This window comes from Salarias fasciatus, chromosome 2 (genome assembly GCF_902148845.1).
Source record: "Salarias fasciatus chromosome 2, fSalaFa1.1, whole genome shotgun sequence".
Taxonomy (NCBI): Eukaryota; Metazoa; Chordata; class Actinopteri; order Blenniiformes; family Blenniidae; genus Salarias; species Salarias fasciatus.
Genome location: NC_043746.1, coordinates 5,075,067 through 5,094,673, shown reverse-complemented (window position 1 = coordinate 5,094,673; position 19,607 = coordinate 5,075,067). Strand labels below are relative to the sequence as shown.

Here is a 19,607-nt window from a genome sequence, read left to right as displayed (position 1 = left end):
ATGCATGAAATTCGTCTTGCGCACGCATTACCGTAAGAACCGGACGTGAGGTGGCTCCCCAGGAGCAAGCCAAAGATAAACACGTAGACAGACAAACAGGGCGAAGATAAGACATTAGAGGGAAGGCGGCGGAGAAATTGTCGCCATGGAGTAACCGGCGGGGACGTCCAGGTTTCAGCAGGAAAGGAGACGTCGCTCGGTTCGAGAAAGGAGTCCGTCTTCCGCAGACGTCGAGTCGGTGAGTCCCGCAGAGCGGCCACGGCTAGCTGACGGCGGCTAGCAGCTGCTCCCCACCAGCCCGCTCTCTGACTCCGACTGGCAGATAACTTCAGCATTTCTGATCCCAACTATTAAAGATGAGTGTCACCATCTCACCCTCGCTGTGTTGAGCTTCAGTCTTTCTTAGGACGGCGCCACGAGCAGTAGTTGGACAGTTAGGTCTCCATTTTTAGCATGTTAGCTTCGTGGCTAGTGAGTTAATAATGCAGCCGAACGAGCACGTTCGTTCTCTAAACTAAATATTAACTACAGCACACATGTGAATAAAAACTATTTAAGAGATTAACTAACTGCTGTAACCCAGAGACACGCAGTTGAATAGAAACCAGCTGTGCTCTCGTTACTGCTATGCAGCTAAAAGTGAAACTGGGCTAGTGTCATTTTGAATGTATTAAAAAGTCAGCACAGTTCAACTTTTGTAAGCTTTAACGCGATCCTCAAACTCCATCTTCCTGAATGAGCTATTTATTCTTATGTGCTAACAGATGTTGCCATTAAAATCCTCCTCCACCCACTGAGCAGTCATTGAGGTGAACTGATAACAGTTTATTTACATGTTCCATGTTGTATTAAGATAGTTCCAGCTCCATATGGAAAGAACTGCCACAATTCATAAGTCTTATCCGCTGTTTTTAGTTTTTACCTCTTAAATAAATTTGTTACAAAGAGCTGCAGGTTGACAAACAGTGAAGTGAGAAACACATTTTTCTCACTAAGTTAGAGATCTTGCAAATACACTGGCAGAGCTTACGTCCACTCCACTGCATGGTTGACTGACATGTCACCAAACAGAAGCCATGCCAGTGTTAAAACTGTTCTTACATAATGAGATGATTGTTTTTGAAATAATGCTAACTCGGGCTGAGCGATATATTGTTATCATATCGATATCGGGATATGAACATTCAGGACATTAGTTTCTCAAAATCAACGATATCAAGATTTCCCCTGCTTGCCCTGCATGTCAGCTCGCCCATGCACAGGTAAGGCCAGCCAACCACAAACCTCTTTTACTGGTTGACAGCTGATGGCAGAGGGCGGTTGCAGAATCTGCACAAACGAGTTTGGTGGTAGTGGCATTGAGTTCTCATAAATAAAATTGCATTTTAATTTTTTTTTTACATCCTTTTGTATTATGATGTTTTTATTTTTCTGAAAATGCTTAACTTTCACTGAATCCATTGTAATATATCGTATTGATATCGAGATATGAAATTTTGCCCATATCGTTCAGCCCTAATGCTAACCACATCTTCCTTGAAAAACCTGCCTCCGTGTCTGGTGTTCTGCTGGCACGTCTGTAACAACATATTTAAGAGCCTTTCTCCTAAATCAAGTATTACTGGCTGGACATGTAACAACCATAAAACTGTCAAGATCACTTTCATGCTGAAAGTTGGCTTTTATTTGCATGCTGCTTCGCTCCATCGGTCAGGTTACACACACGCACACACACACACACTCTTGTTCCTCACCCGCTCGGTGTCCCTCCGGCAGGATCTGTAGCTGAGTCAACATGGTGAGGACGGCCTTGGTGACGGCCACCAGTCTGGCTCTGACTGGAGCTGTGGTGGCGCACGCCTACATCCTCAAGCACCAGTTCTACCCCACGGTGGTCTACCTCACCAAGAGCAGCCCCAGCATGGCGGTAAGAGCGGTGCTGAACCGTGAGTTCTGGTTGTGATGGTGTGAAGTTTGATAAAGTACCAGTGTTGTTGTTGTGTCTGGTATCAGGTCCTGTACATTCAGGCGTTTGTGCTGGTGTTTCTGCTGGGGAAGTTCATGAGGAAGGTGTTTTTTGGACAGCTAAGGGCTGCAGAAATGGAGGTAGGGCTCTTCTTCTACATCAGGTTAAGAGGATGGTTTTTTCAGCTGCACCTTCACCTCTTGTGCATCCATCGTGTCGTCTCTGTCTGCCCCTCAGCACCTCATCGAGCGCTCCTGGTATGCGGTGACCGAGACGTGCCTGGCCTTCACCGTGTTCAGGGACGACTTCTCCCCTCGCTTCGTGGCCCTCTTCACCCTCCTGCTCTTCCTCAAGTGCTTCCACTGGCTGGCCGAGGACCGAGTGGACTTTGTGAGTCACAAGCATGAAAACATTAATCTTCCACGTCCTTAAGACTCATGCACAAACAGCACAACAGGTAGAGACATGAATGAGGCATGGGACAGCAGGGCAGTGTCCTGTTGAGATGATCCAGCTGAAACTCAGAAGATCTCATTCTTCATTTATATGTTGATCATTAAAAATGTTAAGGTGAAGCTGATGACTCACCTGACACTCCTGCAGCTTTCCTTTTTCAGCCGAGCTGATTTCGGATGTTAGCTCAAATGGAGAAATGTACATTTTATGCAATTAGCTACTAAAATCTTCCACCCTGAGGAGTCTTTTTCCTGCTACTCTGTAAATATACACAAGCTGAGTGTAAAAAGGCTCCACTGTGAGTCTGTTGAGTTTGTGTTTCTGCTGTTGACCTGCACACATATTTACACAGAGCTGCTGTAACTTGGCATACATTTCAGTTTCCTTGTTCTTTCTGTTGTGTCGCTGGTAATCCTTTGCTTCCTTTAATCTGTGTTTTAATCCTGTGTGTGTCAGATGGAACGGAGTCCAAACATATCGTGGTTGTTTCACCTGAGAGTGCTGTGTAAGTACTTTTGTCCGTCAGTCAGAAATCATTTCTCATTTGATTCTTTCACTTCTGTTTTTGGGATTTCATCACGGTGCGATTCTCGAGATGAATGAAACTGTATGTAAATGATCCATTTGCACATCAGGCCAGGTGCTCTGGAGTTTAACGTAACCACAGATAATCTCACTGCTTCATTAGCTCTTATTCACGGACTGAACAGTGACCTGATATCTTTCAAACTGATTTCAGTGTTTCAGAGTCAGCAGTTAAAGTTTAACACCATGTCTATCTCTCCAGGTAGATATTTTCACTCCTTCACTGTGGATTTGTGTGTGTTGTGCAGCTCTCATGGGACTGCTGGGTGTCATGGACTTCCTGTTTGTCAACCACGCCTGTCACAGTATCATCACCCGGGGAGCTTCAGTCCAGCTGGTCTTTGGTTTTGAGGTTTGTCGAACTTCATTGAGCCTTTGATTATTGAAGCTGTGAGACAGGATGCGTCTGTGTTGAGCGGTACCTGATCTTTTGGCTGTATTAGGATGCAGAGCACCCATATGAGAGGGGGCTAATATTTTAAATTATGTAGTAGATCTGAGTGCAGTATGAACACTAAGTATCAACAAACACACAAGGAAATGCACACATTCTGTATGCAGCTGATTTATCTGAACGAGTCTTTGTGTGACTCTGATATCACGTGTTTGACCGCTGCACGGCTCATTGTCCCAACATGCAAGAAAGCGGCATTGCAAAACCGGCATGCTCCAAGATTTCAGCAATTTCAGATTTCAGTCCAGGCCAGAGGTTCTCAAGCGCTCCCTCTCCCCGCTGTGCTCCTGCGTCGCCACGCTCCTCCACAAAGTATTCTCCTGCTGCGTGGATGTTGGATCAGTGGTGCAAAAAGGGAATTAAACTTCCTTATGAAATTTGTTTTCCACTCACAAAGACTCAATTCCACTCATTTCAACTCAGTTCATAAAGTCTGGCAACACTCTGTGACCCCTGTGAGGTTGAGAATGGCCACTCTAGTCCACAGCTGTCTCGCAATAAGATCAATGGAGATATGAATTGTAAATCTACTATAGAAAAAAAAAATAAAATCAGCAACCTTTTATCTTCACATTCTCAGTACGCCATCCTGCTCACCATGGTGCTCACTACCTTCATCAAGTACATCCTGCACACCATCGACCTGCAGAGTGAGAATCCGTGGGACAACAAGGCCGTCTACATGCTCTACACCGAGCTCTTCACAGGTGCTGCCGTCAGACCGAAACACACATTTCCCTCTGTCCGCCGTGCGCTTTCTGTCACTGAGACGCTGGACGGCGTTTGAATTCCAGGTTTCATCAAAGTGCTTCTCTACATCGCCTTCATGACCATCATGATAAAGGTCCACACCTTCCCCCTGTTCGCCATCCGACCCATGTATCTGGCCATGAGGTGAGCGGCGTCTGTCTGCGCGAGTCCGTCTTCATGGCTTCACTTCCCCGGAGTGAATATCGCTTCATGTTGTTTGCTCTCTCCTCTCAGGCAGTTCAAGAAAGCTGTGACGGACGCTATAATGTCTCGGAGAGCCATCCGCAACATGAACACGCTGTGAGTTCCCCTCTCTGGGGTAGAGACGCCGTGCTGAGGGGTTCTGGTTAACTGTGGTGTCTCTTCAGGTACCCTGATGCCACTCCTGAAGATCTGCAGGCTTCGGACAACGTCTGCATCATCTGTCGCGAGGAGATGGTGACCGGAGCCAAGAAGCTGCCGTGCAATCACATCTTCCACTCCAGGTGGGTGGAGCGCTCGGCTTCAGCTCGCCGAGGCCTGTTTGGATGTGGCGGTCGGTCACCGGAGGTTGTTTCCGTGCAGCTGCCTGCGCTCCTGGTTCCAGAGACAGCAGACCTGTCCCACCTGCCGCATGGACGTCCTCAGAGCGTCCAATAACAACCAGACGGCGGCTCCGGCCCAGGCCCCGCCCCCTGCGCCCGCTGCCCCGGCCAATGCCCCCGCAGCCCCGCCCCCAAACGGTGAGACACTGGGTGGAGACGGATCTGGAGGAGCTGTCCAACAAAGTGTCGTGACAGGAGATCTTTGATGTGTCCTCTGTCTCTCTGTCTCTCAGTGGGTCCAGCCATGTTACCGGGCTTCCCCCCTGGCATCCTGCCCTTCTGGGGTCCGTTCCCTGCTGTGCCCCCCCCTCCTGCTGCAGCAGCTCCAGCTCCGGGGGCTGCTGACGCGCCTCAGAGCAGCTCGGAGGCCACGCAGTCTGCAGGTGACCGACTCGCCGCCGTCTGATAACACCTGATTAGAGGTGATGATTCTACTTTACTTATTCTGCTTCACTGTTCCCTTCAGGCTCCGCTCAGTCCACATCGTCAGGGGCCGATGCTGCAGCGGGGGCAGCAGCTGCCCCTCCAGGGGGCGCCATCCCAGGCTTCCCCTTCTCGTTCCCCCCTCCCCCCTTCCCCACAGCACCGTGGCTGCCTATGCCTCCTCCTCCTCCCTTCGGTAAGCTCATAAGAGACGCGGCTCCACAGCCGCCGCGCAGAACAGAAATATTGCATGAGTCCGTTTGGTGTGACGGAACGGTTGCCATGGCAGCAGTTTCTCTGGCTGTCTGAGCTGAGTCTCCTGTGCCGTCCCGTCCCGCAGTGTCGTCCATGCCCCCCCCTCCCCCGTCCCTGTCCCGCCTGTCGGAGGAGGAGCTGCGGGAGCTGGAGGCGGAGGGCCGGCGCGGCCTGGAGGCCCGGCTCCAGTGTCTCCAGAACATCCACACCCTGCTGGACGCCGCCATGCTCAACATCCACCACTACCTCAGCACGGTCGCCACGCTCACGTAAGCTGCGCAGGTCATCAGTGTGTTCACCTTCCAGACAGAACACACACTTCCCGTCCCTGAGCGCCCCTCTGCTCTCTCCACAGTCCTCCTCGGACTGAGGGCAGCGCGGCAGAGGCCGGCCACCCGGCGCCGGCGGCCGCAGAGAGTCCCGGCGGCGACGACTCCTCCGTCTGTGAGTAACTCGGCCTCGCCGCCTCCCGAGCGCGGTCCGATCAGATCTCAGTAACCGCGTCCGCCTTCTGTCTGCAGCCGGCCCGTCCAGCAGCGCCGCCGTCTCCTCCCAGCCCGCAGACTCCACCTCCGCCTCGTCCGACGCAGAGAGGAGAGAACCGAGCGAAGAGGCGGCGGAGGGCGAGGACGGAGAGCCCAACGCGGCGGAGCTGAGGCGCCGCCGCCTCCGCAAGCTGGAGACCGCCGCGCCGTCGTCGTCCTCGTCGCCGCCCCCTCCGGACAACTGATCCGGCGCCCGGGACTCGGCCGCACGGCTCCGGACCAACGGGGACTCTGAGCTGCCGCCCGGGCGCAGCGGGCCCCGCCCACCCACCCCTCCCCCGCCACGCCGAGCTGTCCGGAGACGCACCGTGGACCGTCTCCGTGTCTGAAAGCAATAGCGCCACTTCTTCTTTTTGTTCTCCGATTTCCCGCCTCGAGCAGGACGCCCGCGCGGTTTGATGAGTTTATGTTCTCAAACCCTCCGGCGGCTGATGGACGAGAGACGGACGCAGCAGCGCTCGTGCTCCCCGGTCGGCCAGTTCCCTCCGGCCCGGGAATCCGCCTCACAGCCGCTCAGTCCAAATCCAGTCAAAGCGATCATCTACTCTGCTTTCTTCTTCCTCTTTCTGTTTCCGGGGTTCTCCACATGCTGCCACTGCAGACACTGTAACATACTGAGTTCTTGGAATGTGTACATACTGTATAAAGAGTTTTAATAGGATGATCTGTACATAAAGCAGAATAAACAGACTGAAACGGCAGCGGCACCACATGTATGTTGGTTTTAGTGAGTGTTACAGTGACGCACTCGGAGCACCTTTCTTCTTCAGGTTTTTTCATCTCGCAGACCTTTATTGTTGCCTTTTAAGTTAAAGATGGAGCTGAGAAAATTAAACTGTTGATCTACGAAATCTGGAAGTCTGTAAAGACATCAATCATTCAGTTCTTCTGACCAACTTATTTCATTTTAACCATCAGACTGCTGTTGAACTGTGCTTGCTCTGGTCCGTCCGCCGCCCTCCCCGGACCAAAACCATGTTTTTATTTGTTCACGTGGCAAATTTCAGTCGCGTGTTAGAACGTCATTAGAAAATAAGTTACACTTACAAAACACAATCGTACAGGAAGGAAAAATAAGAACCAACTCTTTAGAAACTTCTTTACAAACTTAGAAAACAGCAATACCTGCAGCGGCAAGGTAATGAGGGAATAGAGAAGGGAATATATTTAATATTTCAGTTAACCACAGCTCTCTGCTGTGAATACCCAAATGGTCAGTTGATTGTGTGCAAAAGAGAGATTAGCTTATCTGACAGGACAGAGCTCCACGTTAGCCTCATACTCTGCAGGAATCGCTTGTGGAGAAGGAATGTAATCGAAGTTCAACCTGATTTCTGTGAGACGACTCCTGGAAAACTCCAGTCCCTCCGAGTCGGGTCCCTTTTTACCAAGAGCAATACAAAAAAAAACCAAAAAAAAACAAGGTGCATTTCACTGGCTGGTGACGACTTCCTGAGAGTTTAGGTGCAAATCTGCAGGAGGGGGTGGGGGGGGACTGGGGGGGGGGGGGTCAGTTCTGGGGGGTGGAGTAGAAGGAGTGGTGCTGGTTGCTGCGGTCTGGAGGATTGCTGGGAAACAGGAGAGGCGCCGTCTCAGATCCATACCAGCTGGAAGACAGACACCGACGCTCCAGTTTTACAAAACATCTTTCCATCTTCACACCGTGTTGCAGAGCATTGCATGATGGGATGCCTCTACCTGGTGTGGGGGGGTGGAGCTCGGGTCCACGGGGTGGCGGAGTCGTCGTCGTCGCTGCCCTGGGGGTCGTCGAAGAAGTACGGGCGAGGCAGGACCCGGTTGTTGATGGGCAGGCCGCCGCTCTGTGGCGACAACACGGAGAAACGGGTTAACTCTGCTCTGCCGCCGCACGCTCTCACCAACCGCTGAGCGAGGAGCGATCACCTCCTGAGCGGGCCGCCGCACTCTGAAGATGAGGATGAGGAGGCTGGTGGGGAGCAGCTCCCATATGAAGAGGATGGCGCCGAAGGCCAGGTAGCCTTCCTCTCCCAGCTCGCTGCGCAGGTCCGCCTGATCAGACACACACACGCTCGGTCAGGACCCGGCATCGGGACGCCATCGAGCCGCGGTCTGACGACACCCACCTGGTCCGAGACGTTGTACCAGTCGAAGTTGAAGGACTCCACGTGGCGGCTCTGGGACAGGAAGAGCACCGTCAGGTTGTAGCAGGCCCGGCTGGCGAACAGGAAGATCACGGCTCCGCCCAACGCTGCCACCCGGCACACGGTGGTCCCCTGGCCAGACAGAAAACACACACACACAACACAGCTCTGCCGACTCAATATTAAAGCTTTCCAGAAGCAAGTTTCAAAATCTGTATAAAAGGTCTGATGCACAATTAAAATTATTTTTTTTTTAAATATGGAATTTGGAAGTTCTTTGTTTTCCAAGACTAATGACATCAGGAAAAATTTATAAAATCTATATGTGCATTACAACATCTTCAAAATAATGCAACAGAAAACAAATCCAGCTTGATGACTTCAGACAAAACCTACAAAGACTTACTTGTCTTCAAATCATGCAAACTTTGAATCAGCGTAATTCAAACTTCATTTGCTTACTAATGATTGTGAAATGGCTAGCCGGGGGGGCGTGGCTCCCCTGGGCCTCACCTTGCTGATCAGGTAGGGGCTGGCGGAGCGGGAGTGTCGGCTGAGGAGCAGCAGCAGGGTGGCCAGCAGCACGGCGTCCAGGATGAAGAGCAGGTCGTTGACGATCACCCGGACCAGCACCAGGCTCCAGGTGCGGTCCGCCGCCCCGCCGCCGCGGCCGCGGTCCCCCAGGGCCGCGCACGCCACGTTCACGGCCAGGAAAAGGGCGCTCATCGTCCCGTACACGCACCGGGCCACCCACCTGTGGGGGGCGGGGAGCGACAGCGCTGCTATTCCTCAAACAAACAGACCTTCCTCTGCTGCACCTTCTTTAAAATAATCTGATTTCAAGGTCTTCTTCATTACAAGTGAACTTCTTCGTTTGACACTCCTGACATAGAGGAATGCAGGCGAGATCATAAAAAAGCATCAGTGCTGAAAACGAAGACTTACAGGCCTCTGTCCACGTCGGAGCTGTACATTTCCCTCACTTTGAGCAACACCTGTGTAACGACAGACACGTCAACCCTGAAAATGGGAGCGAAAGAAAGGCGAGGATGAGCAGACGGCGCAGCGCACCTGCGTGAAGTACAGGTTGATGAGGCTGAGCGTGAAGAACTGCAGACACACGGGGAAGCAGTAGAGCAGCCAGTAGGCAGCCACGGGCAGCCGGTTGGCCTCCAGCGCGTTACTGAAGTAGAAGGAGAAGAGGGTGGTGCGCAGGGCGGCCCACAGCAGGCAGAGGAAGAGGAAGATGCTCTGGTAGCTCCATCGCTTGTGTCTGTAGAGGTGCAGCAGCCACAGCTGCACGTAGACCACCAGGAAGAGGCCGGCGTACAGCGCCGTGTACAGGACGGTGAAGCCCAGCTGCACGGACGGGGCCACGGCCGGGCGCAGGGGGGCCGGCGGGGCCCGGGTGGACCAGGCGGCTGTGGGCGGAGCTTCCATCGGAGCGATGAGCGGACTAACTGAGAGCGATCATCGCAGGGGAAAGAGCCACACCGAATCCTCACAGCAGAGACCTGAGGAGCAGAGGAGCATTAACGCAGATTTACACCTTCTCTAACACACATCCAGGTCAGATTCTCCACACCGATCTGATCCACTGACTCCCTGCTGTGACAAAGTGTAAATGGATTCTATACTGAGCTGAAGAGGCCATAACGCCAAGGATTGTTGGAATAAATCAAACAGTTCAGTACGTGACATTGACGACTATGTGCTTTCACATTTGAGTTTAAATTAGCTGCACATATTCAAACACTTCATTAAGTTACTCTCTGTGCCACTCAACTTACATTTAAACACAACAGAGGGGGATAAATGAGCTTTACAGCCTTATTATAGCCAGGGGCGTCATGTATGTAGGCTCATCCCTGTGCAGGTGATAGAAGGATGGCTGTAAATTAAAATCCAAAGAGCTTGTTCGCTCTGCTCCATATTGAATGGGACGCCTCACCCCTACAACCCCAGACATGTTCAGACATTTCCAAGCCTTGAAAATATACTAAGAATGAGAATTTACCAGCAATACTCCAGAGAGTGTCCAGAAAAGATACACTGTGGTAATTACATCAGTGTTCAACAGCTCAGTTTGGGTTTTTTTTGTTATTAATTTGATCTAGACATGTGAAAACCATGGTCTGAAATAAAACACAAACACCAATCTAGACCCACTGCACACAACCATACACATAGAAATCTAGTTCAGCATATCTGTTAAAGAGGCTGGGACCAGTTACCACCTGCACTGCTTATGTTCATGTGTTTTTGTCTATGTTGATAAGTATTCCTCTAAAACTTCAACGACAGCCTTCGCAGTTTAATTTAATCATTTTATCGCTGCTCACAAACAACACTTCATGGTGAAGGGGATTTTGAGGAAAACCCAGAGCGTATCTGTTCCACAGTCACAACAGCTCAGAACAATGCTAACGAAACAATGAATAATCCCCTCAGTTCCTCCAGCTTCCTCTATCCGGCTGGACTTCCTCAGAAGGCCGCCGTCATTCATCTCCAGGTGAAGGAGCAGCTCCAGTGACAGGATGCTGCCACTGTCCTGCTGCTCTGACACACTGAGGAAATCCTTTCTCCCTCATGCCATGCAGCTTTTTAACGCCTCCCAGGGGGAAAGAGAAGGGCTGAGGTCACCCCCCTCCCCCCCCAGCTGTCAACTTTTACTTTTACTTTGGATTTGATTCTGTTCTATTGTGTGCTGATCCTGTTGACACTGTGAATTTTCCCAAAGGGATGTCTGTCTTTTGATCTTTTTTTTTTTATCTATCTCAGCCTTTGCATTGATTCCATTGACTCCTTTATGAACCACTTTATAAACCATGATGAACCACTTTATAAACCTTGATGAAGCTAAACTTCAATAAACCCATGACAGAAGGTGTCAGTCCTCTGATCACGGGACAGGTAATAACAGCATAAATGTATCGCCACTTTCTTTCGGTTTCGACACCCACAAAAAGTGTACATGACTGCAGAAAGCTTCTCTGCTCTGATATTTGCTGTTGTTATCACACAGTAAACATGTGTGTTATGTCTGTGGTCATTTCTGCGACCTTTGGATCCACTCAGTCTTTACATCGAATACATAAACAACCGGCTAAACGGACACAAACTGCGGACAGACGCGGTTTAAAGTGTTTCTATCGGTGCGTGCGAGCTGTGTTGTCGTCTCTCGGAAAAGAGGGTGATATGTGTGTGATGTCTGCGGCGTTTTTTTCAAAAATAAAAACAGACCTTATATCGCTGCGGGGCTCCGGAGTCGGATGCGGACTTCTGGCTCGGACACTAATCCCACACTTCCGGGTTCTGCACGCTGCGTCACGTCTGGTGGGCGGGGCTTGTATTTTTGATTTCAACCGCCAATAGCGATGACAGGAAATCGCGGTTACTTCAATTTTCAATCCGGCGAGTCAAATCTGATTAAACGCGATTTTTTTGTTTTGGAATCGTCACCTACATCCACGACAGAAATGACATCGAGCTGATTCAACAGGGGATTTTAGTGCTCAGCAGCGTGGCGGGTGGCCTGTTTTTACAATCTCGTGGTTGTTGTTGTTGTTGTTTACGCGTCTGTTAAGTCACGGAGGTGTTGCATTATTAAAGGTGTCCGAGATGCCGATGGTGCTGCGGTCTCGGAAATCCATCAACCCCGGGCAGGCGAGCGAGGCAGAGTCACTGGACACCCCGAGACGGTCGACCCGCCTGCAGAGGAGAGCGACGTATGAGGTGGGTATATTTTATTACTCAGCCTTTCCGCCTCCTCTTCCTCCGCCGCCCGAACCTTCACAGTCAGCCACGTAGCTCGCTGGCTAACAGCTCCGTGCTAACGAGTCCTCGAGACCAGCACTCTTTTACACGGATACCAAATCACTCTTAACCGCTGCTCGTTCTTCCTAACTGTTAGCTTGAGTTAAGTTATTAGTTCCAACTTAAAAACTCCAGCGTAGAAGTTATTTTAGCGGTGCCGGATAAGTTTCTGCATCATGGTAAGTGTTTTTTTTCATTCTGTCTGCGTAAAGAAACCCCAAAACAACACGACAAATTGTTGTTTAGTGCACATTGTATGTTTATTTACTTGTGTAGGTGTCATGGTGACTAGCCACACACTGCGGCTGTCTCTCTTATTAACTTTAACCCTTATATCCCCGTCAGGATTCAGATGATTCCGACTCGGAGTCCGTCCAGAGGCGTGCGGTGATGGAGATACACCGCGGCGGCGCCCCGGTCGTGCTGGAGGAGGAGACTGCGGAGGAGGCGGCGGATGTAACGGTACGTTTAGGCTGCGGTTCACCTGAGAGCCCCCCTGACAGCTCCGCTCTGGAGCAAGCAGAGCTGTAGAAGAGGCAGGTCGAGGTACGGAAACATTTTTGGGACCTGGGTGTGGCAGAGCTTTCCCTCTGATGACAGAAATAATGCTCTGCGACTGTGGTTGTGCTGCTGCATGAAGTCGTTATATACCAGGAAACATTGATCTGTCAGGCCGGAAATGGGCTTACTTTGTTTTGTAGAGGAGATTCAAACAGTGGAGCTGATAATTTGAGGACAAACTCAAAAGCTGTGGGTGTTTATATTCATCTTCATGGCAGAAATATTTCCCTACTTCCTTAATATTTCTCCAGTCTACTCTTTTAGTCCTGAAGTTGATGCATGTCTGTCACCCTATTGGTACAACAAAGTGTCAAGATAGATTTGAAAAAGAAAGTAGTTGATGCACAGTGGTTACCGCTGTTGCCTCACAGCAAAAAGGCTTATACCTACTGGGCCTTTCCGCGTGGAGTTTGCATGTTCTTCCAGTGTGTGCATGGATTTTCATCCAGATACCTCTGCTGTGTGTGTGTGTGTGTGTGTGTGTGTGTGTGTGTGGTGTTGGTGGTGGTGGGGGTCCAGTCTGTCTCACTGTGTTTGCTCTGTGCTGGACTGGCGACCTGTCCGGGGTGTGTCCTGTTGTCCTATCATTGCTCACAGTAAGCTGGGATTGGCTGCAGCATCCCACAGCCCTGAACAGGATTAAGCGGTTTTGAAGATGAATGGATGAATAGAAAGCCACGGTCTCCCTCCCCCTCCCTCTCTGTCAGCTGGAGCATTATTGTCACGGCACACTGTTTTATGGCCTGTCTATCGCTGATGTTATCTGGCCCTTTTCTCCAATATTGATGATTTGCTAACATCCAGACCGCAGGGCGTCTTCCTCCTAAATGATTTGACTTCAGCTGAACTCAATGAATGAATCGATCAGTAGACATAATGCTGATAATCAGTGTGTTACAGCAACACTGTCATGATACAGCTGTGTAACTGAGAGAAAATTAAAAGAAGGTTAATTTACTGAGGAGCTACATTTTTTAACACAAATACTAACTTTCACTAGTGTTTAAAGAAGAAACTGTTATTCATCAGCTGTTTCTCTCTCGAGCTTCCACAAAACTAAGATAAGAGTAAAAGTTGAAAGATATTATGTAATCCACAATAGATACTGATCAGTTGTGATATAAGCTTCAAAAACTCTTCCTATTGGTGGGATTTTATGGGGAGAAATGTTGATTGAAATAACAGAAGCTGTTTGGATCTTCTTTAAAGGTTCACTTTTGTTAAAAGCTTTATAGAAAATGTGATAATAAATCACTACACTCATGTAAGTTACAACATGAGGCAGTAATGGCCTCCAGGTTCTGGTTCTTTTTAATTCACCAGTTTAAAACTGTTCAGCCTTGTTGGAGTGAGGACCACGGTGTCGTTTTGACGTTCCTGCAGCGTCCACAGTAGGGGGACAGCAGGCCTGCCTCACCCTCTTAAAGCTCAGAAGAATGGCAGCCACGTACTTTCAGAATTTTTATGAAAAACAGACGGAGCCCGAAGGGAAGTGAGAGGAATGTGAAGCTGGGCGATTCTGTATCGGTGCTAATGCTCCTGTCACAGAGGTAAATAAACATGCTCAGCCTGCAGCAAGAGAGCTCATTTGAATAGGTGTGGCCTCTCCTGCACTGTGGTACGGACAGAGTGTCATATTGTTATTGTTCTTCACCATCGAAACGAGGAGGAATAGGCTTTGGATATTACTGAGGAAATGCTGCTCTAGTCTGAAACAGGTAGAAGCGTTAAATAAGATGGCGTGAAGTTGCTTGGAAGTAAGTACATTTATGTTGAGAGGAGAGTTGTTTACTCCTTAATTCTCATTCGAGATGTTTTGTCTCCCTCAGGAGCTGAAGTATTGTCATGTTGTGCTGGACCGTCTCCACATCGAAGACAAACAAGGTCAAAAGGAACTGGAGGAGAAAGAAGACATGAGCCGCAAAGTTGGGAAGACCACCTCTCGGATCCCCACGTTCCACAAGCGGCCCACCAGCCACGGCGCCGAGCTGCCCGCTCCCAGGAGAGAGACGTCCGTCCTCCCGGCTCAGTCCAATGACAAAGCTGGAAGTTCAGGCGTGGAAGCTTCAAGGTCCAAACCCCCGGAGGCCAGAGAGACGGCTCTGCCCCAGCTGTCCAGCCGGCTAGCCAAATACACAGCCGAGGACCCTCCAGTGCCGAGTGGCTCTGAGCAGGCGGCGGCAGTCCACAGCCCGCCGATCGCCGCACCCAGGAGCTGGAGCCCGTCCGAATCGATGCTGTCCCCTCTGATGACGGCCAGCCCGCGGCCCGCACTCATACGAGACAGGGGGCCCGAGGCCGACGTCGGATCAGACGCCCCCTGGAGCCACGTTCCACACGAAGGTTCCGCCAGTCGCCTTCTCTTCGAGGATCTCGGGAGCCGTCTGCCAGACGAAGGCTCCCCCCGCCACAAGCCGAGGGAGACGACGCCACAGAGGGACCAAGGTCCTCCAGAAAGCAGCTTCAGCTACATCTCAGGAGACTACAACCGGTCCCCGACTGTCCCCGCAGCCCAGGAGGACCAGGAGGAGGAGGAGGAGGAGGAGGAGGAGGTGGAGGCCATCATGGACGAAGAGCCGCCCTGGAAGACAGAGTCCATGAAGGTCGCTGACCTGAGGGTCAGCAGGTCTTCATCAGAGGCAGAATGTGAGGAGGAGGAGGAGGAGGAGGTGGAGGAGATGGAGGAGCAGCCTCAGGAGCCTCTGATGAGCCCCTTTACAAGCCTCAGAGAGAAAAGAGTCGAAGCAGACAAGTCCTGCTCTGCTGTCGCATCAGAGAAACCTGAAAAAGCCTCATCAGCCAACTCAGACAAGGTCAGATACTGTATCTTCAACAAATCTGTAACTTTGCATTTTGAAGATTAGAAAACTGCTGATATAATTTTTATGAACTTTCATGTATTGCTGTTTCTTTGGGCTTAAATATCATACATAATGTTATCATATTTAAACATCCTGAGCTTCCCTCTCACTTCTTTACTTGTTGAGATTCTCTCAGAACTGAAACTAGAAAAGCAAAGAATGAACGTGATTAGCAGCGTAGCTGATGGAATAGCTCTGATGTCTGCAGTGCTGTTTGTGTCACTGTCGGATGGAGGAATTCCACCACGCCCTCCGGGAGCAGCTGTGGTATGCTGCGCTGCGCTGCGCTCCTCCGCTCACTCCTGTGCTTGTTGTTCCTCAGCGGTCGGGATGCTCCGGCTTCGCCCTCCTCTTCCTCCTGCCAGCCACGCTGCTGCTGCTCGGCGGCTTCGGCCTGCACGTCTGGCATTACGGGCTTCCCATGTCCGTGGCTCAGCTCACCGCCCAGCTGGAGCTGCACTGGTTAGAGGGCCTGGGTTTGATTCCGGAGCCCTGCAGCACAGACTGCCGGTGAGTCACGGGTCGTCAGCCATTCCTGACCTCTCCTTGCTAAATGTGGTTTGACTTTGAGGCGTGAACCTCGGTCTCTGTCCAGGGTACATCTGGTGGAAAGCGTCCCCGTCGGCCTGTACGAGTCCTCGCCGCCGCCCAGACGCAGCATCGCAGACAGCTGGCTGCGTCTGCTGCAGCGGGCCAACAGCTCGGTGGACATCGCCGCTTTCTACTTCACGCTGCGGGCCAGCGACACGGACCTCGGCGGCTCCGCCGACGCTCAGGTAGCACCGTGCGCTAATCGCACAGCCGCCGCTCGCCCACGTCTCCAGCTCCCTTCAACCTCCTGTCGGCACTCCGCAGGGCCGGGAGGTCTTCCAGCAGCTGAAGCAGCTTCACGCCAGAGGGGTCAAACTCCAGATTGCTGTCAACTCCCCTCAGAAGTCCATCCGAGACACGGGGGAGCTGGCTGCCGCAGGTCAGAGGTCACACAGGCATACAAGCATCATGAAGAGGCAAATCCTGACGCTGTGGGATTAAACTGCTGAGTGCGTCTGCTTCCAGGAGCAGAGGTCAGAGAGGTGGACCTCCAGGTCGTGACCGGAGGCATCGTGCACACCAAGCTGTGGGTGGTGGACCAGAAGCACCTGTATGTGGGCAGTGCCAACATGGACTGGCGCTCTCTGACCGAGGTACGGCGCCAACGCCCGCCTGTCACGCCGCTCCCTCTCCAGCTGTCTCAACACGAGTCACATGACCAGTTTCATTCATGCCAGATTATAAAGATCCCAGCGTCATCTGTTGTCCCCTGTGTGTGTGTGTGTAGTGGGCGTTGGACTCACTCTGGTTTCAGATGTCGAACCCGCTGGTAGATCCTGAACTGATTTACAACAAGTTTACAGAATGTGGAGCATTTATTCCATGCCCTTCCCTATTGAAACACACATTATGGTGTGTTTTGCTGCTCTTTATGAAGCCCAGAGCTCCAGTAATGTTTCATAAAGTGGTCCAAACACCAACAGCAGCAGGCTTTAGTGGGTTCATTCTGACGGTGGAGGTCACACACTCTGTTGAGCGCAGGTGAAGGAGGTGGGCGTGTCCGTGGAGGACTGCAGCTGCCTGGCTCAGGACGCCTTTCGGATCTTCGGGGTGTATTGGAGCCTGGGTGGAGTGAACCACACCTCCCTGCCTCCGTACTGGCCGGCTCGCCTCTCCGCCCTGTCCAGCTCCCAGAATCCCCTGCGCCTCAAGCTCAACGGAGTGCCTGCTCGGGCCTACCTGTCTGTAAGTCCACCGAGTCCACCTTTCAGCCGGGCTTCTCTCTGAGACGGCTCCGGGAGTGGGATTTAGTGCTGATCTACAGGGACGTGCTGCGTCCGTCTCCTCCAGAGCTCCCCTCCTCAGATCTCCGCCCGCGGCCGCGCCGACGACCTCTCCTCCATCCTGTCCGTCATCGACGACGCCCACAACTTTATTTACATCTCTGTGATGGACTACCTGCCACTGTCTCAGTACACACAGCCCGTCCGGTACGCTGCACACACACACACACACACACACACACACACACACACACACACACACTCCTGTCTCTCCACAGCGGCTGTGCTAAAGGTTGCAGCGTCACCGAGTGTGTGCTGATGCTGCGGCGCTCTGCAGAGGGATGACCGAGCAGCTTTACTCATTCAGACGGAGAACTGCTGACAGGCTGAAAACACACACTCAAACCGAAGGAATGACCCGTGCCCGGTGTGTCCCGCGTGCAGGTTCTGGCCCGCCATCGACTCGGCGCTGCGTGCCGCGGCGTGCACGAGGGGCGTGCACGTCAGGCTGCTGGTGAGCTGCTGGGAGCACTCGCCTGGCTCCATGTTCACCTTCCTGCGGTCGCTGCTGGTCCTCAGCAGTCCTCCGCTGAGCTGCCACATCAGCGTGGTACGTCTGGGTCTCCACGTCCAATGTCTCAAACGCTTTCAGAGATGTAGCCGTGATTACCCTGATGGAATGGAAAACAAACTCCTGACGCTCGTGTCTGGTTTTCATTAGAACGTCTTCACGGTTCCCTCCACTGCGGAGCAGAAGAAGATCCCCTACGCTCGAGTCAACCACGCCAAGTACATGGTGACTGACAGAGCGCTGTACATCGGTAAGACGCCTCCAGGGTTTGTAGCTTTAGCAGGAATGTGTCAAGAAGACTCAGCTGACAAAAAAAAAAAACTGATCTGAGCCTCTGTATGAAAAGTTGGCAATCCTCATTGACTACGTTTACATGCACTCAATATTCAGGTTATGGTCAATATTCCGGTTTCTGAATCATTTGGAATAACCCGTTTACATGCTTAAACAGACAGAGTTACTCCTGTTTACATGATCAGGGATATCCCCATTCAAACCGCGGAGCACAGACGACGCCATGACTGCATTTGCACTTTATGCCACTGGGTGTGCTGTTTGCATGTTCAACCTTATTTTACACAGACACCACAGAAGAAGAAGGGCGCTGCAGCCGCTGCAGGCTCTCTCTGCATGTTAGAAAAAAAGTAAGCCAGCGAGACGTGGTAATATGTTTAATAATGCGATGCACCGTTTTTTTTTCAGTAAAAGAGAAGAACTGAACTATAGTTTTGGCACATTTTATTTACTTAGTAGCAGTTAAACTGTGTCAAAAGTAGTTCCTGGACTCAAATGACCGAGATTCCTTGCTTGTAGAACATGCGCAGAGCAGTACTTCATGTCCCTTTCGATCGGGATATTCCGATGCGCGTTTATATGACCAGAAATTCAGGTTAGAAAAGGAGTAACCCAGGGGTAATATTCAGGTTTTTAAAAACCGGAATATGAGCATATTCAGGTTTTTGCACGTGTTTACATGGTTGTGCGCAACCGGGTTATTGCGAATATTCTGGTTAAGAAAGGGTTATTGACTGCATGTAAACGCACCCATTGTCTCATCAAAAATGTTAAATGGATTATTGAGTGTATTTATTTAAAATGCTCTTTATTACCAGCTGAGTGTTGACCTTCTCCCTTCTGGAAGGATTCATGACAGAGTTGTTCATTTGGTGCGTTCAGGGACGTCGAACTGGTCGGAGAACTACTTCACGCAGACGGCCGGCGTGGGCCTGGTGGTGAACCAGACGGGCTCCGCCGTGGGCCCGGGCCAGCAGACCCTGCAGAGCCAGGCGGAGGACCTGTTCCTCCGGGACTGGAGCTCGCCGTACAGCAGCCCGCTCTCCGTGGACGACCAGCACCCCTGCGCCCAGTAGAGCGCCTCTCCACGCCTCCTGCTACTTGAATTACTTACTCTGCCTTCCTCGAACTCAGTTTGCTTCACCGCTGCCTTATTCTGTATATATTTGCAATTTTTTTTTTTTCATATGCGGGTATTTTTGAATCCTGTGACGTTCTGATTTTAATTGCGAGGAGCTTTGGTTAAAGGGAACTTTCTTTTATGCCTGGAGCATTTTGTAAATGTTTGCTTAAAGATGTCGGTGCAAAGCTTTAAGAAGCTCGTGTGGTGAAGGACGCGCCTCCAAAGAGCTCGGCCATGTTTACAGCGCGTCCCGGAGCGCACGGCTCATGTACATATCGTCCCAAAGAGACCCGCATTCGTTGACCTTTAGCTGGATTTCGCTGCGTTCTCTGGTTTTCTGCGGTCCGCTTGAATTGAGTTCCTGCTGTGTGAACAGCTGACCGAATGTTTGATTACAATAAAAGCTGTTCCCCTGATTTTTGTCCAACA

General features: G+C 51.2%; 3 protein-coding genes across 6 annotated transcripts; 2 read left to right on the top strand and 1 right to left on the bottom strand.

Moving 5' to 3' along the window:
• Positions 1-51: 51 nt before the first annotated feature.
• Positions 52-6,869, top strand: LOC115401564 (E3 ubiquitin-protein ligase synoviolin-like). The gene is made up of 16 exons (XM_030109831.1): positions 52-238; positions 1,777-1,927; positions 2,014-2,106; positions 2,204-2,356; positions 2,879-2,927; positions 3,256-3,359; positions 4,042-4,168; positions 4,256-4,355; positions 4,446-4,511; positions 4,580-4,696; positions 4,776-4,933; positions 5,029-5,178; positions 5,262-5,414; positions 5,559-5,742; positions 5,829-5,917; positions 5,995-6,869. Exons 2-16 carry the CDS (start codon positions 1,796-1,798, stop codon positions 6,201-6,203), a joined length of 1,884 nt encoding a protein of 627 aa, XP_029965691.1. The 5' UTR covers positions 52-238; positions 1,777-1,795; the 3' UTR covers positions 6,204-6,869.
• Positions 6,870-6,946: 77 nt separating this feature from the next.
• Positions 6,947-11,451, bottom strand: LOC115401571 (integral membrane protein GPR137-like). The gene is made up of 8 exons (XM_030109844.1): positions 11,382-11,451; positions 9,210-9,652; positions 9,084-9,133; positions 8,652-8,892; positions 8,121-8,270; positions 7,921-8,046; positions 7,717-7,838; positions 6,947-7,625 (listed from the first exon to the last, which is right to left on the bottom strand). The coding sequence occupies exons 2-8, from the start codon at positions 9,576-9,578 to the stop codon at positions 7,529-7,531; spliced, it is 1,155 nt and encodes a 384-aa protein (XP_029965704.1). The 5' UTR covers positions 9,579-9,652; positions 11,382-11,451; the 3' UTR covers positions 6,947-7,528.
• A 169-nt stretch (positions 11,452-11,620) lies between these two features.
• On the top strand, positions 11,621-19,552 carry LOC115406644 (phospholipase D3-like). 4 transcript variants are annotated; one of them, XM_030116799.1, is made up of 13 exons: positions 11,647-11,668; positions 11,751-11,873; positions 12,300-12,416; positions 14,345-15,328; positions 15,699-15,886; positions 15,972-16,152; positions 16,232-16,346; positions 16,433-16,560; positions 16,949-17,152; positions 17,258-17,397; positions 17,635-17,800; positions 17,912-18,011; positions 18,938-19,552. In XM_030116799.1, the coding sequence occupies exons 2-13, from the start codon at positions 11,760-11,762 to the stop codon at positions 19,129-19,131; spliced, it is 2,631 nt and encodes an 876-aa protein (XP_029972659.1). In that variant the 5' UTR covers positions 11,647-11,668; positions 11,751-11,759; the 3' UTR covers positions 19,132-19,552. The 4 variants fall into 4 exon arrangements, with proteins under 4 accessions (XP_029972650.1, XP_029972659.1, XP_029972669.1 ...); XM_030116790.1 differs by having other exon boundaries at positions 11,621-11,873; XM_030116809.1 differs by lacking the exons at positions 11,647-11,668; positions 11,751-11,873 and adding an exon at positions 11,926-12,133.
• The last annotated feature ends 55 nt before the right edge of the window (positions 19,553-19,607 follow it).